Below are 17508 nucleotides of genomic sequence, written 5' to 3' on the forward strand. Positions count from 1 at the left end.
GCTTCCGGTCCAGGGACATCACTGTATTATGCATGCACTGACCCCTCCTCAGGGTGACTCTGCCGTTCTGGGTGGTGCACGCATGGGTCTGAGTGTTACTTTATCAAACTAAAAACAAGCTGACAGTTTCTGACCAGTTTTTTGGGGGGAAATGGTTAAAGAGCTATTGACCCCTAATATAAAAATTACAAAACATATATGAATGATACACCTATTACCATACATATATGACTGGAAGAGAATTTTAAAAGCACCTTGAGTCCAGTTAAAAAAAAAGCGCTATATAAATAAAATTATTATTATTATTATCATTATTATTTTTTTAATTTATCCACCAAAACTACTAGTAAAAAAAATACTTATGTTCCAATACAAAAACTATTTCAACTCAAAATCTAAGTTTTAGCCATTAGGACTCAAAACTTCTAGCTCAAAGATCCAGTGCATTTCAATCTTAACCAGGATTGTTTCTATATTTCTCTAATGTCCTAGTGCAGGCATGTCCAAACTGCGGCCCTCCAGCTGTTGTGAAACTACATATCCCAGCATGCCCTGTCACAGTTTTGCTATCAAAGAATGCTAAAGCTGTGTCAGGGCATGCTGGGATGTGTAGTTTCTCAACAGATGGGGGCCGCAGTTTGGACATGCCTGTCCTAGTGGATACTGGGAACTGCACTTTAGTACCATGGGGTATAGATCGTGTGTGCTGGCTCATCCCCTCTATGCCCCTCCTGCAGACTCAGTTTAGAAAAATGTGCCCAAGGGGCCAGGTGCATTCTTCTGGAGCTCCAGAGAGTTTTCTTCAGAAATTTTATTTAGTTGTTATTTTCAGGTAGTACTGGTTGGCAACCAGTCTGCCTGCGTAGTGGGACTTAGGGGGGAGATGGGGGGGACCAATATCCTGAGGGTTAATGGCTCCATAATCCCCGCTGACAGGACATTAAGCTTCTGAGGCATTAATTCACATACCACACTGTGTGTGCCCAGGCCAGCAGCGCACAGCCACCCCCTAACAGATGCTGAAAACAGACGACCAGTGCGGTGAGTGTTTACACCAGGGTCCTGGTTAGCGGGTCCCTCGGTGTCATGTGGCGGCTAAAGGGCGCAAAGGTCACGGGCTGTGAGCTGCAGTGCCCGCCGCGGACCCAAACACTGGCGGTATGAATGGGGTGAAAGCTTCGGTATCCAGTTGATAGACAGTCTAGTTAGACAGTCAATAGATAGACACCATATGTTAGACAGACATTAGGTCGACCGGGTCAAAAGATCGACAGGGTCAAAAGGTCAACATGAAAAAGGTAGACAGTACAAAAGGTCGACAGGGTCAAAAGGTCGACATGAAAATGGTTGACATAAAAAAGATAGACATGGGGGTATATTTACTAAGGTTCGTATTTGTAGTAATTTGGTGGGAGATTAAACTCGAATTACATCGTTCGCGGTTTTTTTCAACTTTTTGACTAAAGTGCATGTAATTTACTAAGCTGCCGAGTTGTCTTCTTTTGTATTTTCCAATGTCGATGTGATTCGTATTGTCGGGCAGTGTTTTACGGGAGTGATTAGTAAAACACTGCCGGACTTAACACAATGAATCCCGGCCGGATCAGTGAGATCCGTGCAGGGCTTCATTGTGTACATTGGGGGTCATTCCGAGTTGTTTGCTCGTTATTTTTTTGTCGCAACGGAGCGATTAGTCACTAATGCGCATGCGCAATGTCCGCAGTGCGACTGCGCCAAGTAAATTTGCTATGCAGTTAGGTATTTTACTCACGGCATTACGAGGTTTTTTCTTCGTTCTGGTGATCGTAATGTGATTGACAGGAAGTGGGTGTTTCTGGGCGGAAACTGGCCGTTTCATGGGAGTGTGTGAAAAAACGCTACCATTTCTGGGAAAAACGCGGGAGTGGCTGGAGAAACGGAGGAGTGTCTGGGCGAACGCTGGGTGTGTTTGTGACGTCAAACCAGGAACGACAAGCACTGAACTGATCGCACTGGCAGAGTAAGTCTTGAGCTACTCAGAAACTGCACAGAGAAGTCTTTTCGCAATATTGCGAATCTTTCGTTCGCAATTTTGATAAGCTAAGATTCACTCCCAGTAGGCGGCGGCTTAGCGTGTGCAAAGCTGCTAAAAGCAGCTTGCGAGCGAACAACTCGGAATGACCCCCATTATACGAAGTCTGTAAAGTGTTAAAAATCCTAAAAAATTTTGCGTGGGGTCCCCCCTCCTAAGCATAACCAGCCTCGGGCTCTTTGAGCTGGTCCTGGTTGAAAAAATACAGGGGGAAAAATGACTGGGGTCCCCCATATTTTAACAACCAGCACCGGGCTCTGCGTCTGGTCCTGGTTCAAAAAATACGGGGGACAAAACACGTAGGGGTCCCCCATATTTTTTAAACCAGCACCGGGCTCCACTAGACAGAGAGATAATGCCACAGCCGGGGGACACTTTTATACTGGTCCCTGCGGCCGTGGTATTACCCCCCCCCCCCCCCCAACTAGTCACCCCTGGCCGGGGTACCCTGGAGGAGTGGGGACCCCTTAAATCATGGGGTCCCCCCCTCCAGCCACCCAAGGGCCAGGGGTGAAGCCGAGGCTGTCCCCCCCCCCCCCTATTCGTGGGCTGTGGATGGGAGGCTGATAGCCATTGTGTAAAATAAAAGAATATTGTTTTTTGTAGAAGAACGACAAGTCCCAGCAAGCCTTCCCCGCAAGCTGGTACTTGGAGAACCACAAGTACCAGCATGCGGGAAAGTATCGGGCCCGCTGGTACCTGTAGTTCTACTACAAAAAATTTACCCAAAGAAATACAATGTAGCGTAGCGGCGCTCCATTGTAACCAATGATGGGAACTTTGCGGTCTGCGGTTAACAGTAAAGTTAATTGGGGTCTACGCTACATTGTAACCAGTGCACTCCTCCTGATTGACAGTGCAGGAGCGAACAGCCAATCAGGAGAGTGCCATGACGTGGTGCTCCCTGATTGGCTGGCGGGACCTTCACTGACAGGAGTCACGGGGGGTCCCGCCAGTCGAGGAAAGGGGTTCCATGTGTAAACATGGAACCCCTTTAGTTGCGTGGACCGGGTTCTTCATTTTTTTTATTTTCAACAAGTACGTGGATTACAAAGATAAAGAAGAGGACAGATCTACACTGGATTGTTTGTAAGTATAATTTTTATTTTCAGGTACCCCGTGGACTCTACTGGACAAGAGGACCGAGGTGCTCCGTGTCAACATAGGTAAGTATGTGTGTGTGTAAGTGTGCATGTATGTAAATTAACGTTATACTGTCACGGTGTGTGTGTTGTGTATTTTTTGGGGTATTTTTTTGTAGTAGAACTACAGGTACCAGCGGGCCCGTTATTTTCCTGCATGCTGGTACTTGTGGTTCTCCAAGTACCAGCTTGCGGGGGAGGCTTCCTGGGACTTGTAGTTTTTCTACAAAAAAAATATTCTTTTATTTTACACAATGGCTATCAGCCTCCCATCCACCGCCCATGGATGGTGGGGACAGCCTTGGCTTCACCCCTGGCCCTTGGGTGGCTGGAGGGGGGACCCCTTGATTTAAGGGGTCCCTACTCCTCCAGGGTACCCCGGCCAGGGATGACTAGTTGGGGGGGTAATGCCACGGCCCCAGGGACCAGTATAAAAGTGTCCCCCTGCTGTGGCATTATCTCTCTGGCTAGTGGAGCCCGGTGCTGGTTTAAAAAATACGGGGGACCCCTACGTATTTTGTCCCCCGTAATTTTTGAACCAGGACCGGATGCAGAGCCCGGTGCTGGTTGTTTAAATATGGGGGGACCCCAGTAATTTTTTCCCCTGTATTTTTTCAACCAGGACCGGCTCAAAGAGCCCGAGACTGGTTATGCTTATACGCAAAAATTTTGGGGGATTTTTAACCCATTCACACCCCTTTCCACTGATAAGCATGCACGGATCTCACTGATCCGTGCATGCCTATCAGAATACGGATAAAAAAAGCAGGTCTATTTGAAAACTGCTTTTTTTTACAAATTGAAACATTTACCGGCAGTGTTTGGCTATTAGCGGCAGTGATTGTGAATACGAATTCTTGATAAATTACCGAGTTGTATACCTAAACAGGCGTGTTTGACCGATGGTGTATTCATTCGTATTTGTGATCTCTGCCGTCAAAACAAATACGAATGCCCTCATCACTGCCGAGATTTCTGTTTAGTAAATTCCCGAGATGACACTTTGAAAGAAAAAAAAACAAATCGGTCAAAATCGGGAGCTTAGTAAATATACCCCATGTTCTTTTTTAAATTTTACATGTTTTTGGACTATTTCATACCTTCTCTATCCATGTCAGCATAGAATTGGATATAAACCTTGTGGCGAGTGCAGCGAGCCACAGAGCCTGAAGCGTGGTGAATGGAGCGAGCCCCGTGAGGGTACGCCTTTCTACAACTGGGGGTCCCAGATGACAAAACTATCCACACAAACCACAAAAATGCAAAAACATGGTGTCTACTTTTTTTTGTGTCGACCATTTTCAATTCGACCTTCTGACCCTGTCGACCATTTGAACTGGTCAACCTTTTGTACTGTCTACCTTTTTCATGTTGACCTTTTGACCCTGTCAACCTAATGTCTGTCGAACATATGGGGCCAAATGTAATAGAGTGAGAGTTTAAAAAAGTGAGAGATTTGGTAAGATTTAGCTTTTTTTTTTTTAAGTGGTAATCATTTACACGGCAAGATCAACCTGGTTTTGCAGTGTAAATGATTGGCACTTAAAAAAAACAAAAAAACCTTACCAAATCTCTCACTTTCTGAAACTCTCACTCTATTACATTTGGCACATGGTGTTTATCTATTGACTGTCTAACTAGACACTATCTGTCAACCCACACCCGAAAGCTTCCTTATTATTATTACACTGATATGTATGTGTAAAATTGTGTAGCCAGTATAAATACAACTGTAGGGGCCGCGTGCCATTGAAGGGGCGGGGCTTCCCGGAGAGCTGGACCAGCAGACAAAAGTTGCCATTTCCAGCTGCTGCTGACTGAAAGGCTGCATAACAGAGCTCCTCCACAGACCCTGCTGAACACCAATGGTACTGGTACTGGAGGTTATAGAGAAGGGGGAGCATATCAGCGGTGATTCACTGCTGCATCTACTGTTTATCTATATTTATTATTTCCAGCTTGTCTGGATATTGTGTGCTGGTCCAATTCCTCTCGGTGTCACTCCAGTGGGGCTGTCTGGGGTGCGGGTGCTGTCTCACTGTTGTGTTGTCACTGCACCGTATTTCTCATAACTCTGTGTGTTTCTGCAATAACATGTCTGGGGAAAAAGGCTGTGTGTCCTTCATGTAGTACTAAGTTTACTCCCTCACCAGACGGGTCTGTTATGGGTAATCAATGTTCCATACCCTCTCAGGAAGGTAGTATGCAGGAACCAGAATGGTTAGAATCTGTCAAAAACATGATTCATAACATAAATGCAGAGTTGTCCTCAACTTGATTAGAACTACAGTCAGTGGCGTAAGTTTGTCCCAGTTGCCAGGAGGCAAGAAAAATATTGGTGCCCTATAGATATATATATATATATATATATATATATACATATATACATACATACACATATTTGCTCCTGTATAGCAAGCCCGCAGATTCTAACTATATGAAGCTACTACAAAACCGTTGCAACTAGGCAGATCTATGTAGGGGTCCAGCCACACACTACATAGATCTGCTCAGTCAGTCACAATGCTGATTATTTCTCTGACAATTAATTTGCAAGTGACATATCCAGGATTAGAACACACAATCTATTACACTGGAAACATGCACCTTAGTGATGGAGATATCTGCTCTTGCATAGTTTGAGAATTCTAACTACAGTATATGAAGTTACTTGTAATTGTCTGAGAAATAACTTCATATAGTTAGAATTCTTATGCTTCCCTTATAGGGGCAAATAGCTTCATCAGTAAGATATCTGCTTCCAGTGTATCTATAATAAAGAGGGTGTGATTTGTAAGGTGTAGTGGTTAGTGGGGAAGTCGGCTACGGAAGAGATACCGGCTGCTGTCAATTAACTTAATTGATTAATGTCGCTGAACACATGTAACAGGAGGATAGGTGCCCCCCTTGAAAGCAGGAGCCCGGCGGCAGCTGACTCCCAGAGTTCTGCCTCTGACTACAGTCCCTGAAACAGTCGGTAGATAATATGTTTATTAAGACTGCTGGCCTCAGACAGGCTCCGCAGCCCCCTCTGTTGGTCTCACATAAACGCTCACTTCCACAGATTCTCTGATACTGAGTTACCAAAGCTGGATGAGGGGGAAATTGACATGGAAGATGACAATGCTCTGTCCCCGGGTGTTGAGGCTCTGATATATTTCATTAGGGGTATACTCAACATACCGGATAAGGAATCAGAACCAGAAGAGGAATTATTTTTTTTTATATAAAATCCTCGGCTACCTTCCCTGTCTCTAAGGAGTTAAACTCACTTTCCAGGGAGGCATGGGTCAATCCTGACAAAAAATTCAAGACTCCTCAGCCGTTATTGAATTCCTTCCCTTTTTCCTTCTGAGGCCAGAAAAATTGGGAAACTTCCCTGGCGGTGGATACATCAGTGTCCAGACTGTCACGTAAATTGGTATTACCTGTACCTGGGGCTATCTCCCTCAACGAACCTATTGACTGCAAAATTGAGACTACTCTAAACTCCATATATACTGTGGTGGGCGTTGCTCAGAGACCCACTATTGCATGCAACAGTGGCGGAACTAGCGAGCGGTGGGCCCAGGTGCGACAAAATGCTTTGGGGCACCCCCCCCCCCCCCCCATCCAAGTCCACCCCCTCACCCCTGGAGAGGATCTGGTGAGGGAGACCTGCTCAGGGCCAGAGAAATGGATACCTAGCAACAGTGCCTTAACTAGACATTTTAGCACTGTGTGCAAGAAACGGCATCGGAGCCCCACCCCTGCATGCAAAACAGGGGCAGTGCGCGCCGTAGGCGCGCGCAAAAATACATAGTGGCGTGTCTTCGTGGGGAAGGGGTGTGGCCACAAAATAATACCAATTCATAAAATGGTGCACAGTAGTCTCCATTATTCAAATTACACCGCACAGTAGCACCACTACCCCAGGTAGAGACCCTTTTGCACCTTACAGCGGACAGATTCCTCTTTTTATACATTACGGCAGACAGCGTCCCCTTTTTACACATTATGGCAGACAGCGTCCCCCTTTTTACACATTATGGCAGACAGCGTGCACCTTTTTACACATAACGGCAGACAGCGTCCCCTTTTTACACATAACGGCAGACAGCGTGCCCTTGCTACACATAGCGGCAGACAGCGTACACTTTTTACACATAACGGCAGACAGCGTGCCCTTGTTAAACATAGCGGCAGACAGCGTACACTTTTTACACATTACGGTAGACAGCGTCCCCTTTTTACACATTACGGCAGACAGCGTACACTTTTTACACATTACGGCAGACAGCGTCCCCTTTTTACATATTACGGCAGACAGCGTGCCCTTGTTACACATTACGGCAGACAGCGTCCCCCTTTTTACACATTACGGCAGGCAGATTCCCCCTTTTTACATATAGCGGCAGGCAGATTCCCCATTTTTACACATAGCGGCAGGCAGTCCCCCATTTTTACACATTGCAGCAGGCTGATTCCCCCTTTTTACACATTGCGGCAGGCAGATTCCCCCTTTTTACACATAGCGGCAGGCAGTCCCCCATTTTTACACATAGCGGCAAGCAGATTCCCCCTTTTTACACATTGCGGCAGGCAGTCCCCCATTTTTACACATTGCGGCAGGCAGTCCCAACAAAGACAGAAAGAAAGACAGAAAGAAAGACAGAAAGAAAGAAAGAAAGAAAGAGAAAGAGAGAAAGAAAGAGAGAAAGAAAGAGAGAAAGAAAGAGAGAAAGAAAGAAAGAAAGACAGAAAGAAAGAAAGAAGAATTATACTTACCCTCTCCGCTGGCTCAGGCTCCTCAGTGCAGCTTGACGATTCCCGGGCAGGAGAGAAGGAGGAGGAGGGAGGTGAAGGAGGGAGCCGCAGCAGCGCTGTGTTATTGGTGGAGGCACTGCTGCTGCTGCCCCTCTGCTTCACTATAGGCTGTTCTCGGAAGACAGCCTATAGTGAAGCAGAGGAGCAGCAGCAGCGCCTCCACCAGCAACAAAGCGCTGCTGCGGCTCCCTCCTCCTCCCCCCCCCCCCCCCCCCCCCCGTACCGCTGCTCCTCTTCTCTCTCCGGGCGGCTGTGCGCTGCGGGCAGCGGTTGCCCGCAGCGCACAGCGGCATGTAATGAGTCAGTTTGACTCATTACCTACTTTGGGCCCCTGGACAGGGGTGGGCCCCAGTGCAACGCACTGGTTGCACTGGCGGTAGTTCTGCCTCTGGCATGCAACTAGATTTCAAGGGCCATGGTAAAATGGTCTGATAATCTTATACAAGGCTATGACTTGGAGGACATCATGACACTACTGCATCATATCTAAGATGCTGCTCACTTTATGGGTGAAGCTATTACAGAATTGTCTCATCAATGGCCGTGCCACGGCTATGGCAGTCTCGGCCCGCAGGGCCTTGTGGCTGCGACAGTGGTCAGCGGATGTTGATTTAAAAAAAAAAAAAAAAGGCATAGAGAATATTCCTTTAACAGGCAAGGCCTTATTTGGGAAAGAACTGAAGAAATGGATTTCTCAGGCAACGGCGGGGAAGTCTACCTATCTGCCGTCTGCTGCGCCTCCTGCTAGACGTCCCTATCCCGGGCCTTCTCTGCAGTCCTTTCATGTGGCTAGATTCCAAGGCAGAGCCAAAGGGGCCTCAAATGCTTCTTGAGGCAACAGAGGTAAGTCCCGTGGGTCCGCAGCTGATGAATCCCTGGACCAGGCCTCTGGATCATCCCCCACTAAGCCCTCTGCGTTGGCCCCAACAGCAAGGTGACTTTCAAGTAGGTGCTCGCCTACAACACTTCGCCCATGTGTGGGCAAAATCCGGCCAGGACCCTTGGGTGAGGGACCTCATATCACAAGGGTACCGGTTACAATTTCAAGAGCTTAACCCTCTCAGTTTTTCAAGTCAAGCTTACAAGCTTCACTTGTAGCAAGGGTTACCTTGCAAGACGCCATACCAAAACTGCTGCTAACAGGGGTTCTCGTTCCAGTACCTCCCCTGTCTCACAACAGGGGTGGTTTTTATTCAACTCTGTTTTTTGTACCGAAAACTAACGATTCGGTACGCCCAATACTGAACCTCAGATCTCTGAACCCGTACCTACGTGTGTTCAAGTTCAAGATGGAGTCCCTATGGATCTACGGCTTGGAGGAAGGGGAGTTCCTGGTATCCTTAGATATCAAGGATGCGTGTCTACACATCCCCATATGACCTTCTCCTCAGGCTTACCTCAGGTTCGCTATACTGGACCGCCATTTCCAATTTCAGGCATTCCCCTTTGGTCTTTTCACAGCTCCAAAGGTGTTCAGTTCCCTGTTTGGGCGTTCTCCTGATAAAAGCTGTGTCCAGAGAATGTCGGCGGTACGCCATAGTCTCGACTACGGGTGGATCCTAAATTTGCAGAAGTCTCACCTGGAATCATCATAGATAATTCAGTTCCTAGGTGTGATACTGGACACAGTATCTCGGAAGGTATACCTTCCCATGGACAAGGCCTTGGTAATCCAAGCTACGGTTCGCTCGGTCCTCAAACCTCGCAGGATCTCGGTCCACCTTTGCATTCGTCTACTGGGCAGGATGGTGGCATCATACGAGGCAATCCAGTATGGCAGGTTCCGTGCCCGCTCTTTCCAACTGGATTTACTGAACAAGTTGTCAGGGTCTCACCTACACATGAACCAGCTTGTGTATCTGTCGCCAAGAGCACGGATTTCCCTGTTGTGGTAGAAGATGTGATTACCTGCGCACTGGGATCTATTTGTGTGGACGAGCTCACGTGATCGGGAGAAACCCGGAAGCGGACCAGGTTGCCGAGCAACAGAAGACTGAGAAGCCGGTGACGGGACCTGGTGAACACAGGATAAGGTAGGAAGTGAGTCTCCGTGTGCGGCGAGAGTCACTCAGTAGGCGGCTCCGGAGAGCGCTGTCTGAGTTTCTCCCTCGCCCCAGACGAGATTACCGGTGCGGCGCCTCGGCTCTCGGGGGGTGTCTGTTCCAAGGCGCACCACGAGAAGCTGAGGCCGGCCTGTAAGACCAGTCCGGAGCCTCCCTATCATACCCCCCATGTGTTTTCGCCATATGCCCACACTGTGAAGACTTATAGTGTGACATATACAGAAAAAGCGCTATATGAGAGACTGTGAAGATTTGAGTGCACTCTAACAGAGACTATAATTTATACATGCGGGACGCCGCAATTTGAACTAAATCCTGACCAAGAGTGACATTTCACATCAGTGCGATCCAGCACTCATCCCCACATTATTTAGTTTTATTACAATAAAGTGCTATAATAATACCAAATTCTATATGAGTATCACTTGGTTTCAATTACATTGCAACTTTGGAACATAGGACCACTAAGCACCCAATTGTTACATATTTTGATTATTTATTTATTTATTTATTTATTCATTTATATATTCATTCATTCATCTAATCATTTGTTTCTCATTTATTTATTTTATACATCTATTATTTCACCACATCCGCACCCATTTTTTCTGACATTAAGGGTTCATATTCGATTAACCATTCATTAATCCAATCATTATTCATTTATTGATTCAATCAGCACATCCTCATCCATATTTGCTGAGAATAAGGGTTCATACTTATTAACCTACTAATTGAGTAAACAGACCAATCATCCGGATTGAGCGCAACACCGCTCCCATCATTCCCTGTTGTGGTGGCTACAAGTCCCTCACCTTGTGGAGGACTAGAGTTTCTGACCCCAGTCATGGATACTGATGATAACGGATGCCAGCCTTCGAGGTTGGGGGGCAGTGACCCAAGGGTCCGAATTTCGGGGTAAGTGGTCAACTCAGGAATCTGCACTTCCGATAAATGTACTGGAACTCAGGGCAATTTACTATGCCCTTCTGCAGGCCTCCTCTCTTCTCAGGCATCAAGCCGTCCAGGTACTGACGGAAAACGCCACAGCGGTGGCATACATAAACCGACAGGGAGGAAAAAGAAGCAGGGCCACTATGTGAGAGGTGTCAAAGGTGCTCCTATGGGCGGAGGCCAACGCAAGGGCCATCTCAGCCATATTCATTACAGGAGTGGAAACTGGGAAGCAAACTTCCTCAGCAGGCACGACCTCCACCCGGGGGAAATGTGTTTCAACAGCTGGTTCACCAATGGGACTGTCCGCAGATAGACCTGATGGCTTCTCGTCTCAACAAGAAGCTCCGGCGTTTCTGTTCCAGATCAAGGGATCCGCAGGCGGCTGCTGTGGACGCTCTGACGGTGCAGTGGACTTACCTGTTCGTGTACCTGTTTCCTCCAAGCCCTCTCATTCCAAGGGGTATATTTACTAAGATTCGCATTTGTGACGATTTGGTGGGAGTTTAATCTCGAATTGTATCGGTCGTGTTTTTTTTTTCAACTTTTTGAATAAAGTGCATGTAATTTACTAAGCTGCCGAGTTGTCTTCTTTTGTATTTTCCGATGTCGATGTGATTCGTATTGTCGGGCAGTGTTTTACGGGAGTGATTAGTAAAACACTGACGGACTTAACACAATGAATCCCGACCGGCTCAGTGAGATCCGTGCAGGGCTTCATTGTGTACATTATATGAAGTGAGGAAAGTGTTAAAAATCCAAAACAAAAATTGCGTGGGGTCCCCCTCCTAAGCATAACCAGCCTCGGGCTCTTTGAGCCGGTCCTGGTTGAAAAAATACAGGGGAAAAAATGACTGGGGACCCCCCATATTTAAACAACCAGCACCGGGCTCTGCGTCCGGTCCTGGTTCAAAAAATACGGGGGACAAAAGACTTAGGGGTCCCCCATATTTTTTAAACCAGCACCGGGCTCCACTAGGTAGAGTGATAATGCCACAGCAGGGGGACACTTTTATACTGGTCCCTGGGGCCGTGGCATTACCCCCCCCATCCCCAACTAGTCACCCCTGGCCGGGGGACCCTGGAGTGGGGACCTCTTAAATCAAGGGGTTCCCCCCCTCCAGCCACCCAAGGGCCAGAGGTGAAGCCCGAGGCTGTCCCCCCTATCCGTGGGTGGTGGATGCGAGGCCATTAGGTCAGTGGGTTCTTCCTGGGTGGCTGCCCAGGATGTCTCGGCCTTACCGTTGTGCCGTGCAGCTACTTGGTCTGGTTCGAACATGTTTGTGGAGTTCTACTGGTTCGACATCTTGGCCAGGGATGACCTTCAGTTTAGTCAGGCGGTTTTGAAGGGATCTCAGCACTCTCCCACCCATTTTGGGAGCTTTGGGACTTCCCCATGGTACTAAAGGACAGTTCCCAGTATCCACTAGGACGTTAGAGAAAATAGGAATTTGATACCTACCGGTAATTCCTTTTCTTGTAGTCCATAGTGGATACTGGGCGCCCATCTCAGTGCTTTGTTTTCCTGCTTATTATGTTGTAAGTGGTCTTGGTTGGGTCTGCTGTTGCTGTCCCTGTTCCATGTTTGATTAGCCTTGCTAATCTTGTTGTTGGTTAGCATTGCTACCTTCTGTTTTGGTTAGCATTGCTATCCTTCTATTGTCGTGTGTTGGTTCGTTACCGCACCACTGTTTATGTGTATATCCTTCTCTCAAGATATGTCCATCTCCTCTGGCACAGTTTTCCTAGACTGAGTCTGCAGGAGGGGCATAGAGGGGAGGAGCCAGCACACACTGTTGGTTTCTATACCCCAAGGTACTAAAGTACAGTTCCCAGTATCCACTATGGACTACGAGAAAAAATTTTTTATAAAAAAAAAATATATATATATATATATATATATACATATATATATATATATATATATATATATATATATATATACTGTGTGTGTGTATATATATATATATATATATATATATATATATATATATATACACTGCTCAAAAAAATAAAGGGAACACTAAAATAACACATCCTAGATCTGAATGAATGAAATATTCTTATTAAATACTTTGTTCTTTACATAGTTAAATGTGCTGACAACAAAAATCACACAAAAATTATCAATGGAAATCAAATTTATTAACCCATGGAGGTCTGGATTTGGAGTCACCCTCAAAATTAAAGTGGAAAAACACACTACAGGCTGATCCAACTTTGATGTAATGTCCTTAAAACAAGTCAAAATGAAGCTCAGTAGTGTGTGTGGCCTCCACGTGCCTGTATGACCTCCCTACAACCCACACAAGTGGCTCAGGTAGTGCAGCTCATCCAGGATGGCACATCAATGCGAGCTGTGGCAAGAAGGTTTGCTGTGTCTGTCAGCATAGTGTCCAGAGCATGGAGGTGCTACCAGGAGTCAGGCCAGTACATCAGGAGACGTGGAGGAGGCCGTAGGAGGGCAACAACCCAGCAGTAGGACCGCTACCTCCGCCTTTGTGCAAGGAGGAACAGGAGGAGCACTGCCAGAGCCCTGCAAAATGACCTCCAGCAAGCCACAAATGGACATGTGTCTACTCAAACGATCAGAAACAGACTCCATGAGGGTGGTATGAGGGCCCGACATCCACAGGTGGGGGTTGTGCTTACAGCCTAATACCGTGCAGGACGTTTGGCATTTGCCAGAGAACACCAAGATTGGCAAATTCGTCACTGGCGCCCTGTGCTCTTCACAGATAAAAGCAGGTTCTCACTGAGCACATGTGACAGACGTGACAGAGTCTGGAGACACCAAGGAGAACGTTCTGCTGCCTGCAACATCCTCCAGCATGACTGGTTTGGCAGTGGGTCAGTAATGGTGTGGGGTGGCATTTCTTTGGGGGGCCGCACAGCCCTCCATGTGCTCGCCAGAGGTAGCCTGACTGCCATTAGGTACAGAGATGAGATCCTCAGACCCCTTGTGAGACCATATGCTGGTGCGGTTGGCCCTGGGTTCCTCCTAATGCAAGACAATGCTAAACCTCATGTGGCTGGAGTGTGTCAGCAGTTCCTGCAAGACGAAGGCATTGATGCTATGGACTGGCCCGCCCGTTCCCCAGACCTGAATCCATTTGAGCACATCTGGGACATCATGTCTCGCTCCATCCACCAACGCTACGTTGCCCACAGACTGTCCAGGAGTTGGCGGATGCTTTAGTCCAGGTCTGGGAGTAGATCCCTCAGGAGACCATCCTCCACCTCATCAGGAGCATGCCCAGGCATTGTAGGGAGGTCATTCAGGCACGTGGAGGCCACACACACTACTGAGCCTCATTTTGACTTGTTTTAAGGACATTACATCAAAGTTGGATCAGCCTGTAGTGTGTTTTTCCACTTTAATTTTGAGGGTGACTCCAAATCCAGACCTCCATGGGTTAATAAATTTGATTTCCATTGATAATTTTTGTGTGATTTTGCACATTCAACTATGTAAAGAACAAAGTATTTAATAAAAATATTTCATTCATTCAGATCTAGGATGTGTTATTTTAGTGTTCCCTTTATTTTTTTGAGCAGTGTATATACTGTGTATATATATATATATATATATATATATATGTCTCAGGGTAAAGGGGTGCTTCTTCTACTGGTTCTATTTATGTACATCAACTGCAGCAGATCACGGTGCACCAATCATTTTCCGGTGTGATCACCGGAGTTTTCAGAGTAAAGGCGGAACTAATGCCATGGTCCCTACTACGGTCATGACCCACTGACTGACTCCTAGCAGGTGCTTTCATTTCTCAAACAGTCTTGCAAGTTGTCATATTACAATCTCTATTTCTTCTTCATCAATATACGTGTTAACTTTATAATATACATTTATAGATTTCACATATAGGAGAAATGTGACTGAAATTAAAGGACTTCCACCAATCCCAACTCAACCAATAGGATATGGGGATGCTCAGAAATTAATTTGGTAAGAGACAATGTAGTATTATTATTATTATTATTATTATTATCCTTTATTTATATGGCACCACAAGGGTTCTGCTGTGCCTAGCTAAGTACATAAACAAATGAGCAAAACAAGAAAAACAGCGACTTAGACTTAACTTGCTTCCTTCAGGCAGGTATTACAGGGCCGTCCCCGCCAGGTCCACCAGAAGCCTCAAAAGTTTCTTTCCCAAAGCGGTCCACCTGCTGAACTCCTGAACATTGACTGACTAGACGAACATGTAACTCACTTGTGTCCCTATGGTATTCCTATTTGTATGACTATACTTGCCCCCACCACCTGCTTATCTGTTGTATAGCAAACCGAAGACAAATTCCTAGTATACGCAAGTATACCTGGCCAATAAAGCTGATTCTGATTCTGAAGACAATGTGGTACAATCACAAGGTATATAAACATTGCTATATCAGCAGACATGACACTGACATAAGCATCGGGGTGGCCTAAGCCAAGGGCTAGTTGCCGAAGTAAGAAGTATAGAATAGAAGATAGTCTAAGTAATAGATGGAAAAGCATATGAGGAGAGAGGGCCCAGCTCATGAGAGCTTACATTATAAAGGCGAAGGGCAGAAAGGAGATGCAGCGTGGATTTGTGGAGCGAAGAGGACAGGCGGGAGTGTAAAGGGAGATAAGGTCAGAGTTGTAAATGGGAGAGGAGTGGGTGAGGGCTTTATAAATGAGCGTGTGAAGCTTTAATTGGATTCTGAAGGGGAAGGGGAGCCAGTGTAGGGCTTGTAAGAGAGGGAAGACGGACATGGGGGCTCATTCAGACCTGATCGCACGCTAGGTTTTTTCGTTGCGCTGCGATCAGGTCAGAACTGCGCAGGTGCATTGCACGGGTACAAAGCGGATCGTTGATGTGCGATGGGTTTTACGAAGAATCCATTTGTACGGGCAATCGCAAAGAGATTGACAGGAAGAAGGCATTTGTGGGTGGCAATTGACCGTTTTCAGGGAGTGGTTGGAAAAACGCAGGCGTGTCAAAGCGTTTGCAGGGCATGTGTCTGACGTCAATTCTGGGACCGGACAGGCTGAAGTGATCACAAGGGCTGAGTAAGTTCTGGGCAACTCAGAAACTGCACAAATATTTTTTGTACCGCTCAGCTGCACATTCGATCGCACACTTGCAAAGTAAAAATACACTCCCCTATGGGCGGCGACTATCTGTTCGCAGCAGTGCAAAAAACCCCTACCGAGCGATCAGGTCTGAATAAGACCCATAGTACGTACGTTTAAAAAGGAAGATGAGACGAGCAGCAGCATTGAGGATAGATTGGAGTGGATACAGTGGCGGATCTAGACTTAACTTTTAGGGGGGGCGGTTTAAGAATGATGACTCCTCCCCCTAATCATAGCCCCTCCCACTTAGTAATGCCCTTCCCTTTAGCTTCTAAAATTTCCTATTGTTGCCATTACTAATAAAATTTTGTCAGTTAGTGGAGAGAATCCTGCACACTGGTGATACAGACTGGCGAATCGCCATTCCTTCCATCAGGGGTGGTAGAGGATAAGACAGTAGGGCAATTTAAACATGCATGGGATAGACATAAGGATATTCTTACAAAGAAATAAGGATCAGATAAGGTTAGAGATAAAAAGATGTAACATAAAAAAAAAAAAAAGGGGCAGACTAGATGGGCCAAGTGGTTCTTATCTGCCGACAAATTCTGTTTCTACAGCACACAGAATGAGCCGAAATTCACATTATAGCACACTGAATGAGCCGACATTCACATTATAGCACACTGTATGAGCTGAAATTCACATCATAGCACACTGAATGAGCCGAAATTCACATTGTAGCACACTGAATGAGCCAAAATTCACATTATAGCACACAGAATGAGCTAAAATTCACATTATAGCACACAGTATGATCCGAAATTCACATTGTAGCACACTGAATGACTCGAAATTCACATTATAGCACACTGAATGAGCCGAAATTCACATTGTAGCACACTGAATGAGCCGAAATTCACATGATAGCACACTGAATGAGCCGAAATTCACATTGTAGCACACTGAATGAGCCGAAATTCACATGATAGCACACTGTATGAGGCAAAAATGACATGATAGCACGCAGAATGAGGCAAAATTCACATGATAGCACGCAGAATGAGGCAAAATTCACATGATAGCACGCAGAATGAGGCAAAATTCACATGATAGCACGCAGAATGAGGGAAAAATCACATTATAGCACGCAGAATGAGGGAAAAATCACATGATAGCACGCAGAATGAGGGAAAAATCACATTTTAGCACGCAGAATGAGGGAAAAATCACATTATAGCACGCAGAATGAGGGAAAAATCACATTATAGCACGCAGAATGAGGCAAAATTCACATGATAGCACGCAGAATGAGGGAAAAATCACATTTTTGCACGCAGAATGAGGGAAAAATCACATTATAGCACGCAGAATGAGCCGAAATTGACATTATAGCACACTGTATGAGGC

General features: G+C 46.2%; 1 protein-coding gene across 1 annotated transcript in view; it reads left to right on the forward strand.

Annotated features, from left to right (window-relative positions):
• NAALADL1 (N-acetylated alpha-linked acidic dipeptidase like 1) overlaps positions 1 to 17508 on the forward strand; it is a 139487-nt gene that overhangs the window by 47426 nt on the left and 74553 nt on the right. Inside the window, exon 6 of the mRNA XM_063946132.1 lies at positions 14907 to 15000. Coding sequence (XP_063802202.1) covers positions 14907 to 15000 — 94 coding nt within the window. The remainder of the gene's footprint in view (positions 1 to 14906; positions 15001 to 17508) is intronic.

The sequence above is a fragment of the Pseudophryne corroboree genome, chromosome 11 (genome assembly GCF_028390025.1).
Source record: "Pseudophryne corroboree isolate aPseCor3 chromosome 11, aPseCor3.hap2, whole genome shotgun sequence".
NCBI lineage: Eukaryota > Metazoa > Chordata > Amphibia > Anura > Myobatrachidae > Pseudophryne > Pseudophryne corroboree.